The sequence below is a fragment of the Dendrobates tinctorius genome, unplaced genomic scaffold (assembly GCF_039654945.1).
Source record: "Dendrobates tinctorius isolate UK_male_01 unplaced genomic scaffold, ASM3965494v1 ptg000147l, whole genome shotgun sequence".
Lineage (NCBI taxonomy): Eukaryota > Metazoa > Chordata > Amphibia > Anura > Dendrobatidae > Dendrobates > Dendrobates tinctorius.
The window spans coordinates 15,505,549-15,531,879 of NW_027361814.1; the positions used below are offsets into that span (position 1 = coordinate 15,505,549).

Sequence of the window (26,331 nt, forward strand, 5' to 3'; positions counted from 1 at the left end):
ACTCTTGTCACCCCTGATTTATTTACCGTTTCCTGCATGAGTCACCCATTTGACACGACGACTTCCCCCAGCAGAGCACTTGGCACCTGGACGACATCTTCCCATAGATTCTGAGCTTTCCTCAAAGGCTCCAGCTGTCTAGTGGCTTCTTCATTCTCCCACCGGATCAACCGCTTCTTGTGAAGTCACCTCAAGTGCATGTCGCTCAGGATAGCCACCCTATCTACCGTGACTTTGGATGTAGACAGAATCACCAGTTGTTTAGCTCATGAGGACCCAATGCACCTTACAGCCTTCCACAGACTTCTTAAAGCTGTTATGCACCAACTCTCTGGCACACTCTTCCCTCAGGTCTTCCGGAATGTCTACAAGACATTTAAACAAGGGAATCTTACCCTTCTCTATTGCACCGAGATGATCGCCTTGCTCAGTTTTCAGCATTGGCTCTTGCTATATGACCACATCTTTGAGTCGGCTGGCCAGACCAGACACCTGCTGATCCACCTTTTTCAAGGCTGCCATATTCATCGACTGGCTTTCTGCCAGATGACCTCTCAGCTCAGTCACCTCTCTTTCCAACTCAGCCACTCTGCACTCAGCGGCCTGTCTCCAAAGCTTCTCTTGCTTTAAATGGGCCTGTATCGATTCCTTGAACTTCCATAGCTCACTTCTTTCCCTCTCTGGACTGGCTGAGCATCCCTCACTCACAGGGGTAGCTGCTTCAGGCCTTACTTCATTGGTGACTTCCTCCATTTCTGCACCCTTGGCCTTCACCTGAATGTCAGCAGAGTCACCTTCAACCATCTCTTGGGTCGCAGCAGTGCCACCTTCTAAGGTTTCCGCTCGCTCCAGCTCTTCCCCTTCAGGGTCTTTGGAGTCTTCAACCCTCTCCACTTCTACACTCAGGGCACTGTTCTGGTCTCCAGCCTACCTATAGGTGGATCCACAATTGGTCTACTCCTCCTGAGCATCACGTTCTTCTGCTCCACCAGCAATTCCCAGGATTTCTTCTCCCATAGAGCTACCACCTGACCACCCATCCTCAGCAAGCATCATTTGGTTCATACAGTCAGTAATCTTACCTCACTGACAGGCGGCGGAAACGGCGTCACGGGACACACAGCAGCACAGCTGCGCTTGTAAGGCCTCTATAGCAGACACTGACTGTAATCAGCATATTAAGATTACCCCTCTATTGCCACAATATATGTGATATTTTTACATGAACGTTTACATTTGTCCTAGTACAATGATGAAGGTCTACCAAGACCGAAACGTTTGTTACTAGTGACTACTGTATGTATTAAATATAATTTTTCGCATCACAACCCCATGAGTGTGCTCAGTATTTGATAGGTATGTAGGGAAGACACATACCTTCCAATGGTCACCCCTATATCTGTACCGTCAGATTTAGGAGGTGTTACTGTCTTAATGTACACACCCCCTTCAACACAGGGCCCTTCCTACTCCTGCTGTAAAGGAGCTCCCTTCTCCCATAAGTCCGAGAACAGCCCAGAGTCCCAGCCTACTATCACTGGGTAGGCTAAGCTAGGGATCACGGCAAAATCATGACTTAAAATATCATTGGCCGTCTCGAGGATCACCCTGGACACCAGGTAGTATTTAGAGACCCCGTGGATGCAGGTGACCCCGATCTTCCTTTTGGGTGTCTCAAAGACCTCGGGCATAGCCTTCACTAGGGTCACCGAGCTCTCAAAGTCAACCAGTCCGACCATGCCCTCTGCATCCATCTGCAGGGCACACTCACGTAGCCTCTTGCCTGGACAAACATAATATTATTGTCCCTGGCAACAGTCCGTCTGTGCCACACCTTTGACTTTGGGATGCTCCTCCCTCTTTTGGGCCACTACCACTTTCTGGGACTCCATTCCCTTTTGTGCCATCACCCTCTTTTGGGACTATGCCTCCTTTTCGGCAACTACCCCCTTTTGGAATACTGCCCCTTTTTGGGTTGATTAGCTTCGTAACCCCGCCGAGTTACCGCCAGAAGCTCTTAATCTTTGCGGCCCCACCAAGCCACCACCAGATGCTTCCTTCCATGAGAGCTGTTGCAGCAATATAGTTTCCCCTAGCAACCAGGCGGCACTGCTGCAGAATACAGAACCGTGCACCTCATCTGTTGCCCCCAGCAACCGAGCTTGTAGGCCTCGTCCGTTGACTCTAGCAGCAAGGCTACAAGAGTGCCCCTAGCATTCTCTACCGCATGTGATGTAGCGATCACTAGCGGGTTGGGGTACATTCACTTAGCAGCGGTATTTGAACATACGGCAACAGTTTACTCATTAAAACAAGTCCATCTCTGGCTTATTACACCTCATAAAAAACTTTTGGCCATGTAAACATCACATAACCGACCTGATATATAGTCTATTTCAACCACGGTTATGTCTAAACAGTTCAGTCACTGACTCCTGTCAGTTCACATAATTCCCATGCTCTGGGTTACCTGTTTAGCAGCATTGCAGGCTTCACAGGCTGGCTTCACTGAGATCCTGTTAGGAGACTAGACCTTCAGTACTCCCAGGCCTCTCAGGAGCTACACCCAGCTCCAGTCTCACATGGCGATCTCCTCCATGTGGAGCAAAACAGGAAACAAGTAGGACCTCCCTGTTTTTACAGGAACACACCCCTTGGGAGGTGTGTGGTTAACCATAAATCCAGCCCTTTACTAACATTACAGGTTTGTGGGACAACAAGACCCTGCAACCTGTACTGGATTCAGATCGCAGCAGACCTCTGTCTGTGCGATACACACCTACTAGTCAGTATACCACTAGATGGTACATCACAATATAGTACATCTTGACTTCAGCAAAGCATTTGACAAAGTATCTCATACAATCCTTATTGAAAAAATGACTAAGTGTGGAATGGACAAGGCAAATGTTAGGTGGATTCATAACTGGCTTAGTGATCGGACCCAAAGAGTGGTCGTAAATGGCTGCACATCCAGTAGGAAGAATGTCTCAAGTGGGGTACCACAGGGCTCTGTCCTGGGCCCTGTATTGTTCAACATCTTTATCAATGATTTAGATGAAGGAATTGAGGGTAAACTGATTAAATTTGCTGATGACACAAAGCTAGGAGGGATAGCTAATACTAGAGAAGAGAGAGCGAGGATTCAAAATGATATAAATGAACTGGAGCAGTGGGCAGCAACTAACAGAATGATTTTTAACAGGGAAAAATGCAAAGTACTACATCTGGGCAATAAAAATCAAAAAGCATATACATAATGGGAGGAATAGGGTTGAGCAACAGCACATGAGAAAAAGACTTGGGTATACTAATAGACCATAAACTAAACATGAGTCAACAGTGTGATGCAGCAGCAAAAAAGGCAAATACAATACTGGGATGTATTAACAAAAGCATACAGTCTAGATCACGTGAAGTCACTATTGCCCTCTACTCCTCTTTGGTCAGACCTCATCTGGAATACTGTGTCCAGTTTTGGGCACCACATTTTAAAAAAGACATCTACAAACTGGAGCAAGTTCAGAGTAGAGAGACCAGAATGGTGACTGGTCTGCAAACCATGTCTTATGAGGAAAGGTTACAGGATTTGGGAATATTTAGCTTGCAAAAGAGAAGACTGAGAGGAGACTTATTAACTGTGTACAAATATCTCAAGGGATGTCACAGTGTAGAGGGATCAACATTATTCTCATTTGCACATGGAACCACGAGAAGCAATGGAATGAAACTGAATGGGAGGAGACAGATTTGATATTAGAAAAAACTTTTTGACAGTGAGGGAGATCAATGAGTGGAACAGGCTGCCACGAGAAGAGGTGGTGAGTTCTCCTTCAATGGAAGTCTGCAAACAGAAGCTGGAGAGACATCTGTTTGGGATGATTTAGTGAATCCTGCATTGAGCAGGGGGTTAGACCAGATGACTCAGGAGGTCCCTTCCAACTCTACCATTCTATGATTCTATGTGATGGACACAGCGGTGTAAAACTTTTGCGCAACTTTGTGTCCATCTCATGACATGGACAGATTAGTCCCTGAAGTGAACAATGATGGTTCCTATTGAATAATTGGTAGCAGAGAGAATAAAGCTGTGAGGAAACCACATAGAAGTACATTGGAAAATATTTTTTATTTTTCATGATACAGAAAGAACACAGAAACTAGAATGGAAAATGCCAGAAAGTTGTGGGTGGTCGGGTTTCACAAGACAAGTATAAAAAAGAAAAACGTGCTTCTATTTTTTTTTATCAGGTCCCAATATTAGCGAGAGGTCATCATTTTCATGACTTACATGTATCTGCAGTCGGAGAAAACCTCAATGTGAATGACAGCAAAAAGGTTATGATTTATGACAGAGGTATTCCATGCATCATTCACAATGATAAGACAACCTACAAGCCAGGTGATACAGGTAAGTGATTCACGGAAAGGAAAAGCAAATATATTATATTATTCAACTTATATAGCCCCATTAATTTCAAAGCGCTTTCTAGACATTATCACACACTTCATAACATTATATAACGGAGGCCGCACAGATGCCAAAAATCCACTCAAACATCAATGATCCAATGAGGACAAGACTGATGCTTTGTATTCAAACTGCAGGTAAGGATTTTATATGGCGGTCACACTCATACTTTTATACTAGCACTTTCTTAAGGGAATCTGTTACCAGGTTTTTGCTACCCTATCTGAGAGCACCATAATGTAGTGACAGAGACCCTGATTCCAGCGATGTACTACTTAGGGTATGTTCACACTACATCTTTTAAATGCCAGCGTACCCACATCATTTTTTAAGCAGAAGACCCTTCAGGAAAATACCAGCAAAGGTATTTTCTGCATCGTCTCCTTTGGCATCTTTTACATCTTTGCCACTGATGTATATAAAATAATGCCTGGAAGACCCTTAAAGAATAGTAAGGCCATTTTTTTAGCAGCTTCACGGCTTTTAAAGCTTTAAGTAGTTAAATTTTTTACAAATTACGCCAGATATGCACAGCAAGTTGGTTTGTCATTGAAGTGGTGCATATAGTCATTATGCTTAACGTTTATTCAGCTCTTTTTCATGTGGTTCCAAAATGGAATCCCCCTGAAAAAGACATTGCGTTCACATACCTTAACTTGCTGCTGTTTTGATAAAAATCTGGTTTATCTATTCTCTCAATGCTGAGGTCAGTAAAACCCACCCACACTATCTATGGATACTGTGCATAGGCAGAAAGCTGACAATCAGTGGTAGCGGCAGGGTTATAATGAGCTCCTGAATATGGAGGACTGTTTGGCAGCAGGTTTACTAGTCCTCTAGTGATAATCTGTTGCTGATAAAACAGTGATTATATGAAAAGTACAGCAAGGAACCTGGTAAGTGACATATCTCTCTGTTCTCAGAGTAGGTGGCAAAACCATAGCATACCAAACATCATCCTACAAATGTAATAAACATCATGTTTCGGCTAAAGTTTACAACCCAGTGTTAAGAAAGCTCATCATCTTACAAGTCACTAATCAAAAAGCCGTGGGTGAATCTAAGGTTCGGTGGACCTACAGGAGGAAAATATTGTACAGGCCCCTCATAATTTTATAAAAAAAATTTGCATGACCAATTTTAATCGTACTATAAAGATTACTATTTCATTGTACACACAGAACTTAGAATTAAAAATAAAGAACAACTGATGAGCTCAGTGTTGGACTGGGGTGCCAAGGACCCACCAGTAACCAACTCCAGGGCCCCACTTTTCAGCTAAATGCAAATGTGACATTATCCTCAGTCACAAATTTGCATAGCATTGAACTGGGTAGATTCTTAAATTAAAAAGATGCTGCCATTGTCTGTACCTAGGATACAAATAATCGGGAGTAAAAGGCATCATATAACAGATAACATGATAAAGCCAAAAACATGGCCATAATCTACATTCAATACCTTGAGACATGGCAGGCCAGCAAAAAATATATATCCTTGCAGAGACAGAATAAGGGAGGCGCACAATCACCTCGACGCGCGTTTAACTGCACTGGGCTTCGTCAGGAGCAGTGAAATATGCTCATATTTCTAGAACCGTATGGTGAATTTAAAAAACAAAACACAAGAAATTGAATACTCAAGCGGGAATAAAATCAGAGAAAAAACAGGTCACCTTTGACCTTGAGACAGGTCCTCTTTGCAGTTGGGGATACTTAATTTGGTGGAAACGGTTGTCAGCCTAATGTCTATTGAAGTGAACAAATATTTTGGAGCACAAAATAATTGTAAATACATTGGCTGTATAAATATGACAAAACTTGTAATGTCTTCTCTTATACACTTCTTACAGTGAAATTTCATGTGATAACCGTGGACGATGATTTTAAAGCTGTAGATAAAAAGGTGAGAATGTTTTTTTTTAATAATTACTGCTCAATGTCAATTTACCTCCTATAAAAATTGCACATTTAGTCTTATAAGCACTGCCTTCATATTTCAGAAACTGTAGTTTAATCAGATATGCTAATTAGTGTGTTCAGTGCACCCTTGGCCAAGAGGCTCGGTGCACCATTACACCCCCAGGTTCTGCATGTACTGCCTCTCTCACTGGTGACTGACAGTACTGGCTTGCCTAAAGCCTTAAAGCCAGCACTATCTGCAGAGAAAGATTATGGAAGCCAGTATAAGCTATGCAACTAGACTTATAGGGGATATAGTCCACTTGAAAACCTTTGTTCTTATCACTTCTTCTTTTTTGAGTAATTAAAAATGTAATTAAATATGCTATTTATGGTGCTCAGTGCACCCTCAGTATGGCCAAGAGGCTCAAAGCACTGTTACATCCACTGGTTTTGCATGTCCCCACCTCTGTTACTGATTATTGAGAGCAATGGCTTGCTGTGGCTTTCTCTCCAGGCAGTTCTCACTCCAGGTAAGTCATTACTGTCAATCACTATTAAAGGAGGTGGAGACATGGAAAACCAGTGGCTGGAATGGTGCAATGAGCATCATGACTACACCAAGAAGACCTTCTGTCCCAGGCCATTCCTGAAACAACTGAAGCGATGGCTGGGAGACCACTACAATGCAGGGAGACTACGGTACACAAGATGAGGTACAAACAACAAAGGGTTAATTTATTTACAGGCAAGGAATGCAGTGATAGGAAGGTGTAAACAGGGGTATGCAATGACATAAAACAATTTACAAAAGTGATATTCTCTAGCTGGGCCGGCAAATGGCCCGGTGCACCAACTATTACAGATCAGTGTATTTTTCAAAAGGCAAAATAATGCATTAAAGTACAGTATGCTGCTACTCTAACTATAGCCTAACTGGCTGCTGCTACACCGGCCGCACGGCTACCATGTTCTGTCTATTGCAGCCTATCCTAAGCCCTAAACATGTGTGCACATGGGGTTAACACTCACAGTAAAGTTGGTGTTTCAGTTCCTTCCCGGGGGGCCCCTGCAGTTCTCTGCAAGATGATGCGATGTGTTCCCTGGAAGCTCTGTGCAATGTGGTCTTGTCCTTGTGTGAAAATCCCGAGCCTGTTCCTAGAAACAGTGGATTCCATCTCTGGATTCCTTCCTTGTATACCTTCGTGGCTCCTCACAGCAACACAGGAAAACCACCTTCGTTATCCCCAGAAGGGTCTGCACAATCCCACAGTTACAGTCAGTTACAAGCTGCACATTTTCTCCTCACAGCACGTCAGTCTCCTGCAGACTCCCAGCTCAGAACACTCACAGGAAAAACAGCCCCTCCCATCTCATAGCTGGCAGAACAAACCAAAACAGTCTTATTGCGGGGAGGTCCGAATGTCCCATTTCTCTAGCCAAGGGAGTTCTGTCTCTTAAAATAGCAGTTTCTCTCTACAGTCCATAGCAATGCCACCCTCTTACATGCCTCCCTACTTAAAGATGGTCATCCTCGACCATCACAGCATCAAGATTGCAGTGCGAAGAAGAAACTTGCAATGCAAAATAGCACCTATAGGGGAGGCAACACAAGAGGAAAAACTGACAGAGAACACTGTTCTACATAACAGACAGGTGGAACTCCTGCAGTAGACCTCTGGGATCTCCAGAGGTCCTGAGTATCTTCCAAAGGAATATTTGCTGCAGGAGTTGTAGGCTCTTGCCTGGACTCATCGTGGACCCCCCACGGTGTCAGGGTCGATCCACCATTCATCATTGATTTCACCAGCAGGCAAAACAGGTTCAGGAAATGGAGCAACATCTTCAGGTGGCACTGGAACAGGACGGGCCTCGGACCGGCATGGCCGCAGCATATTTCTGTGAAGTACTCTAGGGGCGGACACCCCATTCTCGACCTGCACCTTGTAGACCAGACCGTCAGCATACCCGCGCTCGATGACTTTGTAAGGCTGTACTTCCCATCTCTCACTTAGTTTACCCTTGGGGCATTTCTCTCTGACTAATACTAGGTCCCCGGGCCGGAGCGGTATCTCTTGAATCGGTTTACAGCCTGTATGTTCTTGTCCTGTAGCTGCTGACTCACCAACCGCCATATTGTTTGCAGTCGTTTCCGATGTCCTTTCACCCATGAAGTGACGTTTTGCTCCATCAGCTCCTCTGGCTGTTCCAACTTCAATGCAATGATCTCTCGTCCAGCTCTTCCAAACAGCAGCAGATAGGGGGTGTAGCCCATGGTGGAATGGACACGATTGTTGTAGATCCAGACCAACTCTGGCAGGATATCTGGCCAACATGCCCTCTTGTCCTCTTCCAACGTCCTCAGCATTTGAAGTAAGGTTCGGATGAAGTGTTTACATGCTCTGTTGCCTTGACGATGGTAAGGGGTGGTCTGGGACCGCTCGATGCCATACAAACGATACAGTTCTTCCATCACCTTGCATTGGAAGCATGCACCTTGATCAGAGTGGATGCGCTTTGGGAACCCATACACTCGGTTGAAGTCTTGACAGATGGCCCGCACTGCCGACTCGGCAGTCTGATCTCTAGTCGGTGTGACTACCGCGAACTTGGAAAAATGGTCGGTCATCATCAAACAGTACTGTGGCCCCCGGGCTGAGTGTCCCACGAGGAGATAGTCTATCAGTTCACATGACGCTGTAACCACTGGTAGGTAGTGTTGAGCGATAGCATCCGATACCCTAAAATATCGGATCGGATGGTATCGGTCGATACGAAAAAAGTATCGGGTATCGCCGATTCCGATACCGGAAGTCCAATTCAAGTCTATGGGACTTCCGGTATTGGAATAAGAAAAACCCTTTTCTGTCCTTGTACAGCCTCTCGGGGGGGTGTACGGACCTTCCGGGGGTCTGTGCCGACTGCCCGGGGGTCTGTACGGGCCTGCCGGGGGGCTGTGCCGGCCTGCCGGTGGTCTGTACCGACTGTCCGGGGGTCTGTGCAAGCTGCGGGGGTCTGTACCGGCCTGCCGGGGGGCTGTGCCGACTGTCCGGGGGTCTGTGCAGGATCGTCCGATGGGACTACAAGTCCCATCGGGCGATGCCTGCTACTATGATGGTGATTGACACATTAGCCATGATGGGACAGTAGCAGTCCCATCATCCGGCTAATGTGTTGAATGTATAAAAAAAATACATACTACATACATACTACATACATGCAACATACATGCAACATACATACTACATATATATTACATTCATACAACATACATACATACTACATGCTACATACATACTACATACATGCTACATACATGCAACACACATACTACATATATACTACATGCATGCAACATGCATACTACATATATACTACATGCATGCAACATACATACATGCTACATATATACCACATGCATGCAACATGCATACTACATATATACTACATGCAACATGCATACTACATATATACTACATGCATGCAACTTACATACAACATATATACTACATGCATGCAACATGCATATATACAATATATACTACATGCAACATGCATACTACATATATGCAACATACATACGACATACATACTACATATATACCACATGCATGCAACATGCATACTACATATATACTACATGCAACATGCATACTACATATATACTACATGCATGCAATATACATATATACTACATATATACTACATGCAACATATATACTACATGCAACACACATACTACATATATTACATGCATGCAACATACATACTAAATACATTCTACATATATACTACATGCATACTACATATATACCACATGCATGCAACATGCATACTACATATATACTACATGCATGCAACATACATATATACTACATATATACTACATGCAACATACATACTACATATATACTACATGCATGCAACACACATATATACTACATGCATGCAACATACATACTACATACATACTACATACATACTACAGATATACCACATGCACGCAACATGCATACTACATATATACTACATGCAACATGCATACTACATATATAATACATGCATGCAACATACATATATACTACATATATACTACATGCAACATGCATACTACATATATACTACATGCATGCAACATACATACTACATATATACCACATGCATGCAACATGCATACTACATATATACCACACATATACTACATGCATGCAACATACATATATACTACATGCAACATGCATACTACATATATACCACATGCATGCAACATACATATATACAACATATATACTACATGCATGCAACATGCATACTACATATATACAACATATATACTACATGCAACATACATATATACTACATGCAACATGCATACTACATATATACTACATGCATGCAACATACATACTACATATATACCACATGCATGCAACATGCATACAACATATATACTACATGCATGCAACATGCATACTACATATATACCACATATATACTACATGCATGCAACATACATACTACATATATACCACATGCATGCAACATGCATACTACATATATACTACATGCATGCAACATACATACAACATATATACTACATGCATGCAACATGCATAGTACATATATACAACATATATACCACATGCATGCAACATACATACTGTATATACAACATATATACTACATGCATGCAACATGCATACTACATATATACCACATATATTCTACATGCATGCAACATACATATATACTACATGCAACATGCATACTACATATATACTACATGCATGCAACATGCATACTACATATATACTACATGCATGCAACATATATACCACATGCATGCAACATGCATACTACATATATACTACATGCATGCAACATACATATATACTACATATATACTACATGCATGCAACATACATATATACAACATATATACTACATGCATGCAACATACATATATACAACATATATACTACATGCATGCAACATACATATATACAACATATATACTACATGTATGCAACATGCATACTACATATATACCACATATATACTACATGCATGCAACATACATACTACATATATACTACATGCATGCAACATACATACAACATATATACTACATGCATGCAACATGCATAGTACATATATACAACATATATACCACATGCATGCAACATACATATATACAACATATATACTACATGCATGCAACATGCATACTACATATATACCACATATATTCTACATGCATGCAACATACATATATACTACATGCAACATGCATACTACATATATACTACATGCATGCAACATACATACTACATATATACCACATGCATGCAACATGCATACTATATATATACTACATGCATGCAACATACATACTACATATATACCACATGCATGCAACATGCATACTACATATATACCACATATATACTACATGCATGCAACATACATATATACTACATATATACTACATGCATGCAACATACATATATACTACATGCAACATGCATACTACATGCATGCAACATACATACTACATATATACCACATGCATGCAACATGCATACTATATATATACTACATGCATGCAACATACATACAACATATATACTACATGCATGCAACATGCATAGTACATATATACAACATATATACCACATGCATGCAACATACATATATACAACATATATACTACATGCATGCAACATGCATACTACATATATACCACATATATACTACATGCATGCAACATACATATATACTACATATATACTACATGCATGCAACATACATATATACTACATGCAACATGCATACTACATATATACTACATGCATGCAACATACATACTACATATATACCACATGCATGCAACATACATATATACTACATGCATGCAACATACATATATACAACATATATACTACATGCAACATACATACTACATATATACTACATGCATGCAACATACATACTACATATATACCACATGCATGCAACATGCATACTACATATATACCACATATATACTACATGCATGCAACATACATATATACAACATAAATACTACATGCATGCAACATGCATACTACATATATACAACATACACTCACTGGCCACTTTATTAGGTACACCTGTCCAACTGTGTGTTAAGACTTAATTTCTAATCAGCCAATCACATGGCGGCAACTCAGTGCATTTAGGCATGTAGACATGGTCAAGACAATCTCCTGCAGTTCAAACCGAGCATCAGTATGGGGAAGAAAGGTGATTTGAGTGCCTTTGAACGTGGCATGATTGTTGGTGCCAGAAGGGCTGGTCTGAGTATTTCAGAAACTGCTGATCTACTGGGATTTTCACGCACAACCATCTCTAGGGTTTACAGAGAATGGTCCGAAAAAGAAAAAAAATCCAGTGAGCGGCAGTTCTGTGGCCGGAAATGCCATGTTGATGCCAGAGGTCAGAGGAGAATGGGCAGACTGGTTCGAGCTGATAGAAAGGCAACAGTGACTCAAATTGCCACCCGTTACAACCAAGGTAGGCAGAAGAGCATCTCTGAACGCACAGTGCGTCGAACTTTGAGGCAGATGGGCTACAGCAGCAGAAGACCACACTGGGTACCACTCCTCTCAGCTAAGAACAGGAAACTGAGGCTACAATTTGCACAAGCTCATCGAAATTGGACAGTAGAAGATTGGAAAAACGTTGCCTGGTCTGATGAGTCTCGATTTCTGCTGCGACATTCGGATGGTAGGGTTAGAATTTGGCGTAAACAACATGAAAGCATGGATCCATCCTGCCTTGTATCAACGGTTCAGGCTGGTGGTGGTGGTGTCATGGTGTGGGGAATTTTTTCTGGGCACTCTTTGGGCCCCTTGGTACCAATTGAGCATCGTTACAACGCCACAGCCTACCTGAGTATTGTTGCTGACCATGTCCATCCCTTTATGACCACAATGTACCCAACATCTGATGGCTACTTTCAGCAGGATAATGCGTCATGTCATAAAGCTCGAATCATCTCAGATTGGTTTCTTGAACATGACAATGAGTTTACTGTACTCAAATGGCCTCCTCAGTCACCAGATCTCAATCCAATAGAGCATCTTTGGGATGTGGTGGAACGGGAGATTCGCATCAGGGATGTGCAGCCGACAAATCTGCGCCAACTGTGTGATGCCATCATGTCAATATGGTCCAAAATCTCTGAGGAATGCTTCCAGCACCTTGTTGAATCTCTGCCACGAAGAATTGAGGCAGTTCTGAAGGCAAAAGGGGGTCCAACCCGTTACTAGCATGGTGTACCTAATAAAGTGGCCAGTGAGTGTATATACTACATGCATGCAACATACATATATACTACATATATACTACATGCAACATATATACCACATGCATGCAACATACATATATACAACATATATACTACATACATGCATGCTACATATATACTACATGCATGCAACATACATATACTACATACATATATATACACACTACATGCATGCAACATACATACATACTACATATATACCACATGCATGCAACATACATATATACAACATATATACTACATGCATGCAACATGCATACTACATATATACTACATGCATGCAACATACATATATACTACATGCAACATACATACTACATACATGCTACATACATACTACATATATACTACATGCATGCAACATACATACATACTACATATATACCACATGCATGCAACATGCATACTACATATATATCTATGTATGTAGTATATATGTATGCTGCATGCAATACATTCATACAATACATACATATAGACATACAGTACATATAACAGAGTACATACTCACCATCACTTGTCACTTTGATCCCCGAAGCCATTGTCATCTTTGGAATAAATATTAAAATAACAAACAACTGATATACTCTCTGATCCGCAGAAGTCCACGAGTGTCCCACGACGATCTTGCGTGGAGAACAGCAGCATCAGCTGATGCTACCATTCTCTAGGGGCTCCAGGAATCCAGTGTCTGGAGGTAGGTATCCTTCCGCACTGTATTCCTCCGCCACTGTAAAAAAAAGTCCCTAGTCTCACTTTATGGCATTGCTGTGTGAGAAATTTCCCACGCATCTTTTGCCATAAAGTGAGACTAGGGACTTTTTTTTTACAGTGGCGGAGGAATACAGTGCGGAAGGATACCTACCTCCTGACACTGGATTCCTGGAGCCCGTAGAGAACGGTAGCATCAGCTGATGCTGCTGTTCTCCACGCAAGATCTTCGTGGGACACTCATGGACTTCTGCGGATCAGGGAGTATATGGCTTGTTTGTTGTTTTAATATTTATTCCAAAGATGGCAATGGCTTCGGAGATCAAAGTGACAAGTGATGTTGAGTAAGTACTCTATGTTATATGTACTGTATGTCTATATGTATGTATTGTATGAATGTATTGTATGTAGTATATATGTATGCTGCATGCATGTAGTATATATGTAGTATGCATGTTGCATGCATGTGGTATATATGTAATATGTATGTTGCATGCATGTAATATATATGTATGTTGCATGCATGTAGTATATATGTAGTATGCATGTTGCATGCATGTGATATATATGTAGTATGTATGTTGCATGTAGTATATATGTATGTTGCATGCATGTAGTATGCATGCTGCATGCATGTAGTATATATGTGGTATATATGTAGTATGCATGTTGCATGCATGTGGTATATATGTAGTATGTATGTATGTTGCATGCATGTAGTATGTATGTTGCATGTAGTATACATGTAGTATATATGTATGTTGCATGCATGTAGTATATATGTGGTATATATGTAGTATGCATGTTGCATGCATGTGGTATATATGTAGTATGTATGTATGTTGCATGCATGTGGTATATATGTAGTATGTATGTTACATGCATGTAGTATATATGTAGTATGCATGTTGCATGTAGTATATATGTATGTTGCATACATGTAGTATATATGTAGTATGCATGTAGTATATATGTAGTATGTATGTTGCATGCATGTAGTATATATGTAATATGTATGTTGCATGTAGTATATATTGTATATATGTATGTTACATGCATGTGGTATATAAGTAATATGCATGTAGTATATATGTGGATATAGTTTGCATATTGCATGCATGTGGCATATATGTAGCATGTATGTATGTTGCATGCATGTTGCATGTAGTATATATATGCTGCATGCATGTAGTATATATGTAGTATGCATGTAGTATATATGTTGTATGTATGTTGCATGCATGTAGTATATATGTGGTATATATGTAGTATGCATGTTGCATGCATGTGGTATATATGTAGTATGTATGTTGCATGCATGTAGTATGTATGTTGCATGTAGTATATATGTAGTATGCATGTTGCATGCATGTAGTATATATGTAGTATGCATGTTGCATGTAGTATACAGTGGGGCAAAAAAGTATTTAGTCAGTCAGCAATAGTGCAAGTTCCACCACTTAAAAAGATGAGAGGCGTCTGTAATTTACATCATAGGTAGACCTCAACTATGGGAGACAAACTGAGAAAAAAAAATCCAGAAAATCACATTGTCTGTTTTTTTTCATTTTATTTGCATATTATGGTGGAAAATAAGTATTTGGTCAGAAACAAGCAATCAAGATTTCTGGCTCTCACAGACCTGTAACTTCTTCTTTAAGAGTCTCCTCTTTCCTCCACTCATTACCTGTAGTAATGGCACCTGTTTAAACTTGTTATCAGTATAAAAAGACACCTGTGCACACCCCCAAACAGTCTGACTCCAAACTCCACTATGGTGAAGACCAAAGAGCTGTCAAAGGACACCACAAACAAAATTGTAGCCCTGCACCAGGCTGGGAAGACTGAATCTGCAATAGCCAACCAGCTTGGAGTGAAGAAATCAACTGTGGGAGCAATAATTAGAAAATGGAAGACATACAAGACCACTGATAATCTCCCTCGATCTGGTGCTCCACGCAAAATCCCACCCCGTGAGGTCAGAATGATCACAAGAACGGTGAGCAAAAATCCCAGAACCACGCGGGGGAACCTAGTGAATGAACTGCAGAGAGCTGGGACCAATGTAACAAGGCCTACCATAAGTAACACACTACGCCACCATGGACTCAGATCCTGCAGTGCCAGACGTGTCCCACTGCTTAAGCCTGTACATGTCCGGGCCCGTCTGAAGTTTGCTAGAGAGCATTTGGATGATCCAGAGGAGTTTTGGGAGAATGTCCTATGGTCTGATGAAACCAAACTGGAACTGTTTGGTAGAAACACAACTTGTGTTTGGAGGAAAAAGTATACTGAGTTGCATCCATCAAACACCATACCTACTGTAAAGCATGGTGGTGGAAACATCATGCTTTGGGGCTGTTTCTCTGCAAAGGGGCCAGGACAACTGATCCGGGTACATGAAAGAATGAATGGGGCCATGTATCGTGAGATTTTGAGTGCAAACCTCCTTCCATCAGCAAGGGCATTGAATATGAAACGTGGCTGGGTCTTTCAACACGACAATGATCCAAAGCACACTGCCAGGGCAACGAAGGAGTGGCTTCGTAAGAAGCATTTCAAGGTCCTGCAGTGGCCTAGCCAGTCTCCAGATCTCAACCCTATAGAAAACCTTTGGAGGGAGTTGAAAGTCCGTGTTGCCAAGCGAAAAGCCAAAAACATCACTGCTCTAGAGGAGATCTGCATGGAGGAATGGGCCAACATACCAACAACAGTGTGTGGCAACCTTGTGAAGACGTACAGAAAACGTTTGACCTCTGTCATTGCCAACAAAGGATATATCACAAAGTATTGAGATGAAATTTTGTTTCTGACCAAATACTTATTTTCCACCATAATATGCAAATAAAATGAAAAAAAAACAGACAATGTGATTTTCTGGATTTTTTTTTCTCAGTTTCTCTCCCATAGTTGAGGTCTACCTATGATGTAAATTACAGACGCCTCTCATCTTTTTAAGTGGTGGAACTTGCACTATTGCTGACTGACTAAATACTTTTTTTCCCCACTGTATATGTATGTTGCATGCATGTAGTACATATGTAGTATGCATGTTGCATGCATGTAGTTTATATGTAGTATCTATGTTGCATGTAGTATATATGTTGTATATATGTATGTTGCATGCATGTGGTATATATGTATGTTGCATGAATGTGGTATATATGTAGTATGCACGTAGTATATATGTGGTATATATGTAGTATGTATGTATGTTGCATGCATGTAGTATATATGTAGTATGCATGTTGCATGTACTATATATGTATGTTGCATGCATGTAGTATATATGTAGTATGCATGTTGCATGCATGTAGTATATATGTTGTATGTATGTTGCATGCATGTAGTACATATGTAGTATGGATGTATGTTGCATGCATGTAGTATATATGTAGTATGCATGTTGCATGTAGTATATATGTATGCTGCATGCATGTAGTATATATGTAGTATGCATGTTGCATGCATGTAGTATATATGTTGTATGTATGTTGCATGCATGTAGTATATGTAGTATGTATGTTGCATGTAGTATATATGTTGTATATATGTATGTTGCATGCATGTGGTATATATGTAGTATATATGTGGTATATATGTAGTATGTATGTATGTTGCATGCATGTAGTATATATGTAGTATACATGTTGCATGCATGTAGTATTTATGTTGTATGTATGTTGCATGCATGTAGTATATATGTAGTATATATGTAGTATACATGTTGCATGCATGTGGTATATATGTATGCTGCATGCATGTAGTATATATGCAGTATGCATGTTGCATGCATGTGGTATATATGTAGTATGTATGTTGCATGCATGTAGTATATATGTAGTATGCATGTTGCATGTAGTATATATGTTGTATGTATGTATGTTGCATGCGTGTAGTATATATGTAGTGTGTATGTTGCATGTAGTATATATGTAGTATACATGTTGCATGCATGTAGTATTTATGTTGTATGTATGTTGCATGCATGTAGTATATATGTAGTATATATGTAGTATACATGTTGCATGCATGTGGTATATATGTATGCTGCATGCATGTAGTATATATGCAGTATGCATGTTGCATGCATGTGGTATATATGTAGTATGTATGTTGCATGCATGTAGTATATATGTAGTATGCATGTTGCATGTAGTATATATGTTGTATGTATGTATGTTGCATGCGTGTAGTATATATGTAGTGTGTATGTTGCATGTAGTATATATGTATGTTGCATGCATGTGGTATATATGTAGTATGCATGTAGTATATATGTGGTATATATGTAGTATGTATGTTGCATGCATGTAGTATATATGTAGTATGCATGTTGCCTGTACTATATATGTATGTTGCATGCATGTAGTATATATGTAGTATGCATGTTGCATGCATGTAGTATATATGTATGTATGTTGCATGCATGTAGTATGCATGTAGCATGTATGTAGTATGTATGTAGCATGCAGTATGTATTTTTTTTTACATTCAACACATAGGCCGGATGATGGGACTACTACTGTCCCATCATTGGCTAATGTGTCAATCACCATCATGGTAGCAGGCATCGCCCGATGGGACTTGTAGTCCCATCGGACGATGCCTGCACAGACCCCCGCAGCCTGCACAGACCCCCGGACAGTCGGCACAGACCACCGGCAGGCCGGCACAGCCCCCTGGCAGGCTGGTACAGACCCCCGGGCAGTCGGCACAAACCCCCGGCAGGCCGTACAGACCCCCAGGCAGGCCGGTACAGACCCCCGGGCAGGCCGACACAGACCCCCGGGCAGGCCGGCACAGACACCCGGGCAGGCCAGCACAGACACCAGGGCAGGCCGGCACAGACACCCGGGCAGGCCGGTACAGACCCCCCGGAATGCCCGAACTGACAGAGCATCATGATGCGCACAGACCGCGCATCATGATGACGTCATTTCGGCAGCCAATCAGAGCCACAGCAGTGGCTCTTTGCATTATGGGAACTTCCGATATCCGATATTGAAAAAATCTCGGTATCGGAATGCCGATACAGCGAATATCGGCCGATACCCGATATTTGCAGTATCAGAATGCTCAACACTACTGGTAGGTCCTTGTGAACCCGAAGTGGGCTCCAAATTCGAGTGCATCTTTAGCCACTTCTTGGACCATTCCTCCTAGTATGACCACCTGCCACCTTACTTCAGGATCTTTCGGCTGTTGCCTCTTGTGATATAACACTGATTCTCGCACCTCCAGCCTATCCCACTGGTGTAAGAAACTCTTCATCTCAGCGTCCAGACTATCTCGCTCTTGTTTGCCTGGCTTCCGCTTCTGCGCTACCCAGCATTTCATCTGTCTCAGCCCTCCGTCTTCATCTTGAACATTTCCCCACTCTTCATTGGTTCTCCCCAAAAATCGGGGTAGTGTGCAGGCCTCCCTACTTGACTGGACTGTAACCACTGGGGTCTTGAAATTACACAAGTCTGGGGTTTCTTCCTCTTCGAGTTTTTCATCGAGATCCCCCACTGGAGTTTGCACCGTCACTCGTTACAGGCCATCGGCATTTGCATTTTCAGTAGCAGGGCGAAAACGAATGGTAAAGTCAAAGTTGGCCAGGCGAGCCACCCACCGTTGTTCTAGGGCCCCCAATTTAGCATTCTCAAAGTGGGCCAGGGGATTATTGTCCATTCGAACTTCAATCGTAGTCCCTGCCAGGAAGCCCACAAACTTCTGTCATGGCTCACACCAGGGCCAGGAGTTCTAACCGGAAAGAGCTGTAATTGTGGGGGTTTCTTTTGCTGTCTCACAGGGACCTACTGGCACACCCGATGACTCTCTCTTGTCCATCCTGTACTTGGGAAAGTACTGCACTGAGTCCATGAAGGCTACCATCTGTGTACAACAGGAATGGTTAATCGAAATCTGCATAGGCCAAAATCGGGTCTGAAGTAAGAGCACTCTTTATAGCCTGGAAGGCCTCATTTCGCCTCTGGTCCCAGGGGATGCACTGGGTCTTCGGCACTCCGGCGGTCCCTCTCAGCAGTTCATTCAGAGGACCCGCCACCTTTGCAAAATCTTTGACAAACCGTCGGTAGTACCCAGCGAGTCCAAGGAAGGCCTAGAGTTCCCGCACGGTTCGAGGAACTGGCCACTTCTGGAGAACAGCCACTTTTTCTGTTGATGGCAGATCTCCGTCTTGTGACACTATGTGGCCAGGTACTCGATCTCTGTCTTGAAGAGGTGGCACTTCTTGGGCTTCACCTACAGGTTATGAGCCCGCAGTCTTCCGAGTACCTGTCCAAGCCGGGCAAGATGGTCTTCAAACGAGGCAGAGAACACAATGATGCCATCCAGGTAGATCAGGGTAGCCTCAAAGTTTAAGTCTCTCAAACACTTTTCCATCAGCCATTGAAACGTGCCCGGAGCATTGGAGAGTCCGAAGGGCATCCTGTTAAACTCGAACAATCCCATAGGGAGGATGTAGGCAGTTTTTTCCTTGTCTTTCTCGGCCACGGCCACTTGCCAGTATCCGCTTGCTAGGTCCAAGGTGGAGAAGTACTTGGCTTTCCCCAATGCTGTCAAGGATTCCTCGATGCGGGGTAATGGATATGAGTCTCGCACAATGCAGGCATTGAGTTTCCTGTAATCTACACAGAAGCGGATGGTCCCATCCTTCCTCTTGACAAGCACCACCGGGGCCGCTCAAGGGCTCTGACTACTCTGCACTACTCCTGAATCCAGCATCTGCCTCAGTAATGTCTATACCTCTTGGTACATCTTGGGTGTGATTTGCCGGTATCATTCATGAGTTGGACGAGCGCCCCCGGTCGGTATCTTGTGTGTGATCGCTTCCGTACAGCCAAAATCTTCGGTGTAATGGTTGAATGAACCCTGATTTTCCCACAGCATAGCTTCTATCGCCCGCACACGCTCAGGGCCAAGAGCCTTCACATCCCCTTCCATTTGATCAAGGATGATCCGGCCATTCCACTATGGGGATGGCTTCTCTTCAGGCCCTGCAGCGACTGCCAGGGTCCACCCCGCACCTTTGATCGGCAATAAAGACATTTCTTTCTGACTCACCACTTTGCCCTTGTGTAGGTACACCCGGGCCAGATCTGTCCCCCCGTGGCAAGGTGACTTCCCCGGGGCCCACGTTCAAAGCTCTTATGAGGACGTGTCCTCGCTGGACCACAGCTATCATTTGAGCTATCATGCCTTCTTGGTCCGCTCCTCCGCCTACCACAGGCTGAACTATCACCTCCAGCCCGTTAAGGTTGCGATGAGTCCCCACTGGAAGGTGTAATATACTTTCTTGTTCTGGAGGCAGGATTACAGACTCCTTCCCAGGGGCCCTGATGACTCCTACCGCCTGATAAGACGGCACACTCTTCTGCATCCCACAGATGCGGATCAATCGCTGAAGGGCTTCTTGAGTAGACTTGTGTGTGGCAGCCTTCTTCCAATAACTGGGTCCCCGTTTGGTGAACATTATCTGATTGAGTTCTCGTAGGATATTCATCCCCATTACTACAGGCACATCTTCTTTAATGGGCTCAGGGACTAGCAGGATCCCTTTCTTTCCTACTTCTTGCCCACAGATTCGAATATTCATCCACACGACCCCTGTGACCGGTATCGGCTGTTGATTGGCAGCAAACAACTGGATCAATATCTCCTTCTCTGGCTTAGCCAGGGCCTGAAAATGCTGTTGGAAAATATGATTCTGGCATCGTTGTCACTTGTGAACCGGTATCTATCAAGCAATCCACTGGAACTCCCTTAAATTCAGCACGCAGGATGGGACTCCCAGCAATCAAGTTCATTATGATGAGGAGCGGCCTCTCTTCTTGCTTCCCCCACAGAGTGCCGCGTTACAGTGGGGGTTGGTAGCTTAACGGCGGCTGTTGCTGGCTTTGAGCATAATTCAAGCAGTCCCTGGCAAGGTGCCCTTGTCTTCCATATTCCCAGCATTGGATGCCTCCTCTTCACCGAGGGGCACCCCGAGCCTGTCTTCGTGCCTCTGATGCCTGCCGGGGGGGCTTGCACCCACTGACCCCTTAAAGGTTGGGCCGAAGCATGGTTATATGAGTTCATTGAGTCAGACTGTTGTTCTCCCCTTCTTTGCTCCATCCGGGTTAATTTGTCTTGCATACTGATACGAGACCGCTGCAAGTCGTGCACTACCTGGGCCAGCGCCTCCTGATGATTTGGGTCTCCTCTGGTATTGGCACCCTGGACACGCATCACACCAGACACGTAAGTTTCTTCCTTGCTTCTGGCCACTGCTTCTGCCAGGATTTGACAGAATGAAAGAGTCGGATCTACACAGACCCTTTCTGACAGTGCTCTCCTCATGGATGTGCTATGCAGTCCCAGAATTAATTTGTTCCTGGATTATCCGGTTTGTGGGGCCTACGCCACCAAGCCCATCCATCTCTTTCCTTTGCACTTCTGCCAACACTTCTTGCAGTGCTGTCGCATACGGGGAGATCCCTTCTTCTTCCTGCTGCAGTCTAGAGAAAAATTTGGCGCGGAGGTGTCCCGCGCTAGCAGTCTCGCTGTAGAATCATAGAATCATAGAATCATAGAATCATAGAATTGGAAGGGACCTCCTGGGCCATCTGGTCCAACCCCCTGCTCAAAGCAGGATTCGCTAAATCATCCCAGTCAGATGTCTGTCCAGCCTCTGTTTGAAGACTTCCATTGAAGGAGAACTCACCACTTCTCGTGGCAGCCTGTTCCACTCATTGATCCTCTAACTGTCAAAAAGTTTTTTCTAATATCTAATCTATGTCTCTTCCCATTCAGTTTCATCCCATTGCTTCTAGTCTTTCCTTGTGCAAATGAGAATAAAGTTGATCCTTCTACAATGTGACAGCCCTTTAGATATTTGTAGACAGCTATTAAGTCTCCTCTCAGTCTTCTCTTTTGGAAACTAAACATTCCCAAATCCTGCAACCTTTCCTCATAAGACAGGGTTTGCAGACCGGTCACCATTCTGGTCGCTCTTTTCTGAACTTGCTCCAGTTTGTTGATGTCTTTTTTAAAATGTGGTGCCCAAAACTGGACACAATATTCCAGATGAGGTCTGACCAAAGAGGAGTAGAGGGAAATAATGACTTCACGTGATCTAGACTGTATGCTTCTGTTAATACATCCTAGAATTGCATTTGCCTTTTTTGCTGCTGCATCACACTGTTGACTCATATTCAGTCTGTGATCTATTAGTATACCCAAGTCTTTTTCACATGTGCTGTCACTTAGCCCTATTCCTCCCATTCTATATATGCTTTTTTCATTTTTATTGCCCAGATGTAGTACTTTGCATTTCTCCCTGTTAAAAACCATTCTGTTAGTTGCTGCCCACTTCTCCAGTTTATTTAAATCTTTTTGAATCCTCTCTCTCTCTTCTCTAGTATTAGCTATCCCTCCTAGCTTTGTGTCATCAGCAAATTTAATCAGTTTACCCTCAATTCCTTCATCTAAATCGTTGATAAAGATGTTGAACAATACAGGGCCCAGGACAGAGCCCTGTGGTACCCCACTTGAGACATTCTTCCAACTGGATGTGCAGCCATTTACGACCACTCTTTGGGTCCGATCACTAAGCCAGTTATGAATCCACCTAACAGTTGCCTTGTCCATTCCATACTTAGTCATTTTTTCAATAAGGATTGTATGAGAGACTTTGTCAAATGCTTTGCTGAAGTCAAGATATACTATATCTACAGCATTTCCTTGATCCACCCAATCAGTGATACCGTCATAGAAGGAAATTAAGTTAGTCTGACATGACTTATTAGTTAGAAACCCATGCTGACTCTGTTTAATCACTTCATTCTTATCCAGGTATTGACATACATGTTGTTTAATAATTTGTTCAAAGATCTTTCCTGGTATAGAAGTCAGACTCACCGGCCTATAGTTGCCTGGGTCCACCTTCTTCCCCTTTTTGAAGATAGGAACAACATTTGCTCTTCTCCAGTCTTCTGGCACTTCTCCTGTTCTCCAAGAATTTTCAAAGATTATGGAGAGGGGTTCAAAAATTTCTTCTGCTATCTCCTTCAGTACTCTGGGGTGTAATTCATCTGGACCTGGAGACTTGAATTCATTTAGGTTAGCTAAGTGTTTCCTCACTATCTTTCTGTTTATAGATATCCTGGATTCTTCTATTCCCTTAATAGGACAGTGAATAACAGTTGATGTTGCATTTCCTTTCTGAGAGAAAACAGATGCAAAATAGGAATTTAAAAGTTCAGCCTTCTCAACATCCTGTCTTACCATTTCATCATTTTCATCCTGTAAAAATCCTATAGCATCTTTGACTTTTCTTTTACTTTTGACATATCCCCAAAATCCTTTATTATTGCTTTTGACATCTCTTGCAAGCCTCAGTTCATTTTCAGCTTTAGATAATCTGATTTGTGCCCTGCAGGTTCTGCAGACAGCATTATATTCTTCTTTAGATATGCCTCCCTCTTTCCATTTTATAAACATTTTTTTCTTCCTTTTTAGCATGTGCTTAAGTTCTGTGTTCATCCATCCTGGTTTCCTTAAATGCTTCCTATTCTTCCCTCTTTTCGGAATTGTTAACAACTGTGCTTTGAGAATTTCATTTTTCAAGATTTCCCATCCTTCCTGGACATTTTTGTCTTTAAGGATATCCAGCCATTGGATCCCTCCAATTCTCTTTCTGAATCCCTTAAAATCTGCCTTTCTGAAATCTAACCTTGACGTCTGAGTCTTCACAGGTCTTCCACCTCTAGTTATCCAAAATTCTAAAATAGCATGGTCGCTACCTCCTAGGGTCCCAGCCACTTTTACCTCCTCAACCATTTCCTCCCTGTTTATAAGGATTAGATCCAAGGTAGCAGTTCCCCTTGTTTTCTCCCCTACCTTTTGGAAGATAAAGTTGTCAGCAAGAGAGGATAAGAATTTCCTTGACCTGTTAGTTTTGCCTGAGAGAGATTCCCAACAAATGTCTGGATAGTTGAAATCTCCCATGACAACTATGTCATATTTTTTGGAAAACTTGGCCATCTGATGCATAAAGAGTTCATCTATATCTTCGGCTTGCACAGGCGGCCTGTAGTAAATGCCTACAATGGTGTCCTTTCCATTGTTCTGTCCTTGTATTCTTACCCAAACAGTTTCCACAGAACTCCCAGGCTCTGAAGCTTCAATCTCTGTGCAGATATACGCGTTTCGAACATACAATGAGACACCCCCTCCTCGTTTATCAAGTCTGTTTCTTGCAAATAAGTTGTATCCTTCTAGTCTTGTATTCCAATCATGTGTATTGTCCCACCAAGTTTCAGTGATTCCAATTACATCATATTTCTTTTCCTGTGTTAGTAGTTCCAATTCTCCTTGTTTGTTGCCCATGCTTTGTGCATTAGTATAGAAACATTTTAGTTTGTGATTGGTTTCTCTTTCTCCAATATTTTTATTAATTAGATTCTTTCGTCTTTGATCTTCCTTTCCACTTCTAATAGCAGAGTTCTCAATAGCATTTGTCAGGTGTATGGCTTTTTCTGGTCTTTTGCTTCCCTTCCCATGTTGTTCTAGTTTAAAGCTCTCCTTACAAGTGTAGCAAGGCGACTTCCAAATACATGCTTTCCAGTCTTCGTAAGGTGCACCCCACCCCATATCTCTTCCAGGAATTTCACTAGCTCCTTCAGGGTACTACAGGTGAGTTCCGGCTGTAAACAGATGTTTTTAAGGGCCTCTCACTCCAAGGCAGTCAAAGCAATGTCCACTTCAAGAACTGTGCTGATGTTATAAATCTTCAGGGTGCTTTGCAGTCGGGACACCCAATCAGACAGGGGCACATTATTGCCGTCAAATTTTGGAAGCACACTAAATATGGTGCCCATAGGGAGTGTCCTTGCAGGGGTTCCACCAAT

At 42.5% G+C, this 26,331-nt stretch overlaps 1 protein-coding gene and 1 long non-coding RNA gene across 5 annotated transcripts in view; one reads left to right on the forward strand and one right to left on the reverse strand.

The window, feature by feature from the left end:
• The window catches only part of LOC141049748 (alpha-2-macroglobulin-like protein 1), a 355,320-nt gene that overhangs the window by 68,721 nt on the left and 260,268 nt on the right, over positions 1-26,331 (forward strand). For all 3 annotated transcript variants that reach the window (XM_073546474.1, XM_073546473.1, XM_073546476.1), the window contains exons 3-4: positions 4,252-4,411; positions 6,324-6,376. In XM_073546474.1, coding sequence (XP_073402575.1) covers positions 4,252-4,411; positions 6,324-6,376 — 213 coding nt within the window. The remainder of the gene's footprint in view (positions 1-4,251; positions 4,412-6,323; positions 6,377-26,331) is intronic.
• LOC141049749 (uncharacterized) overlaps positions 1-26,331 on the reverse strand; it is a 50,979-nt gene that overhangs the window by 23,434 nt on the left and 1,214 nt on the right. The gene's annotated exons all lie outside the window — the stretch shown is intronic.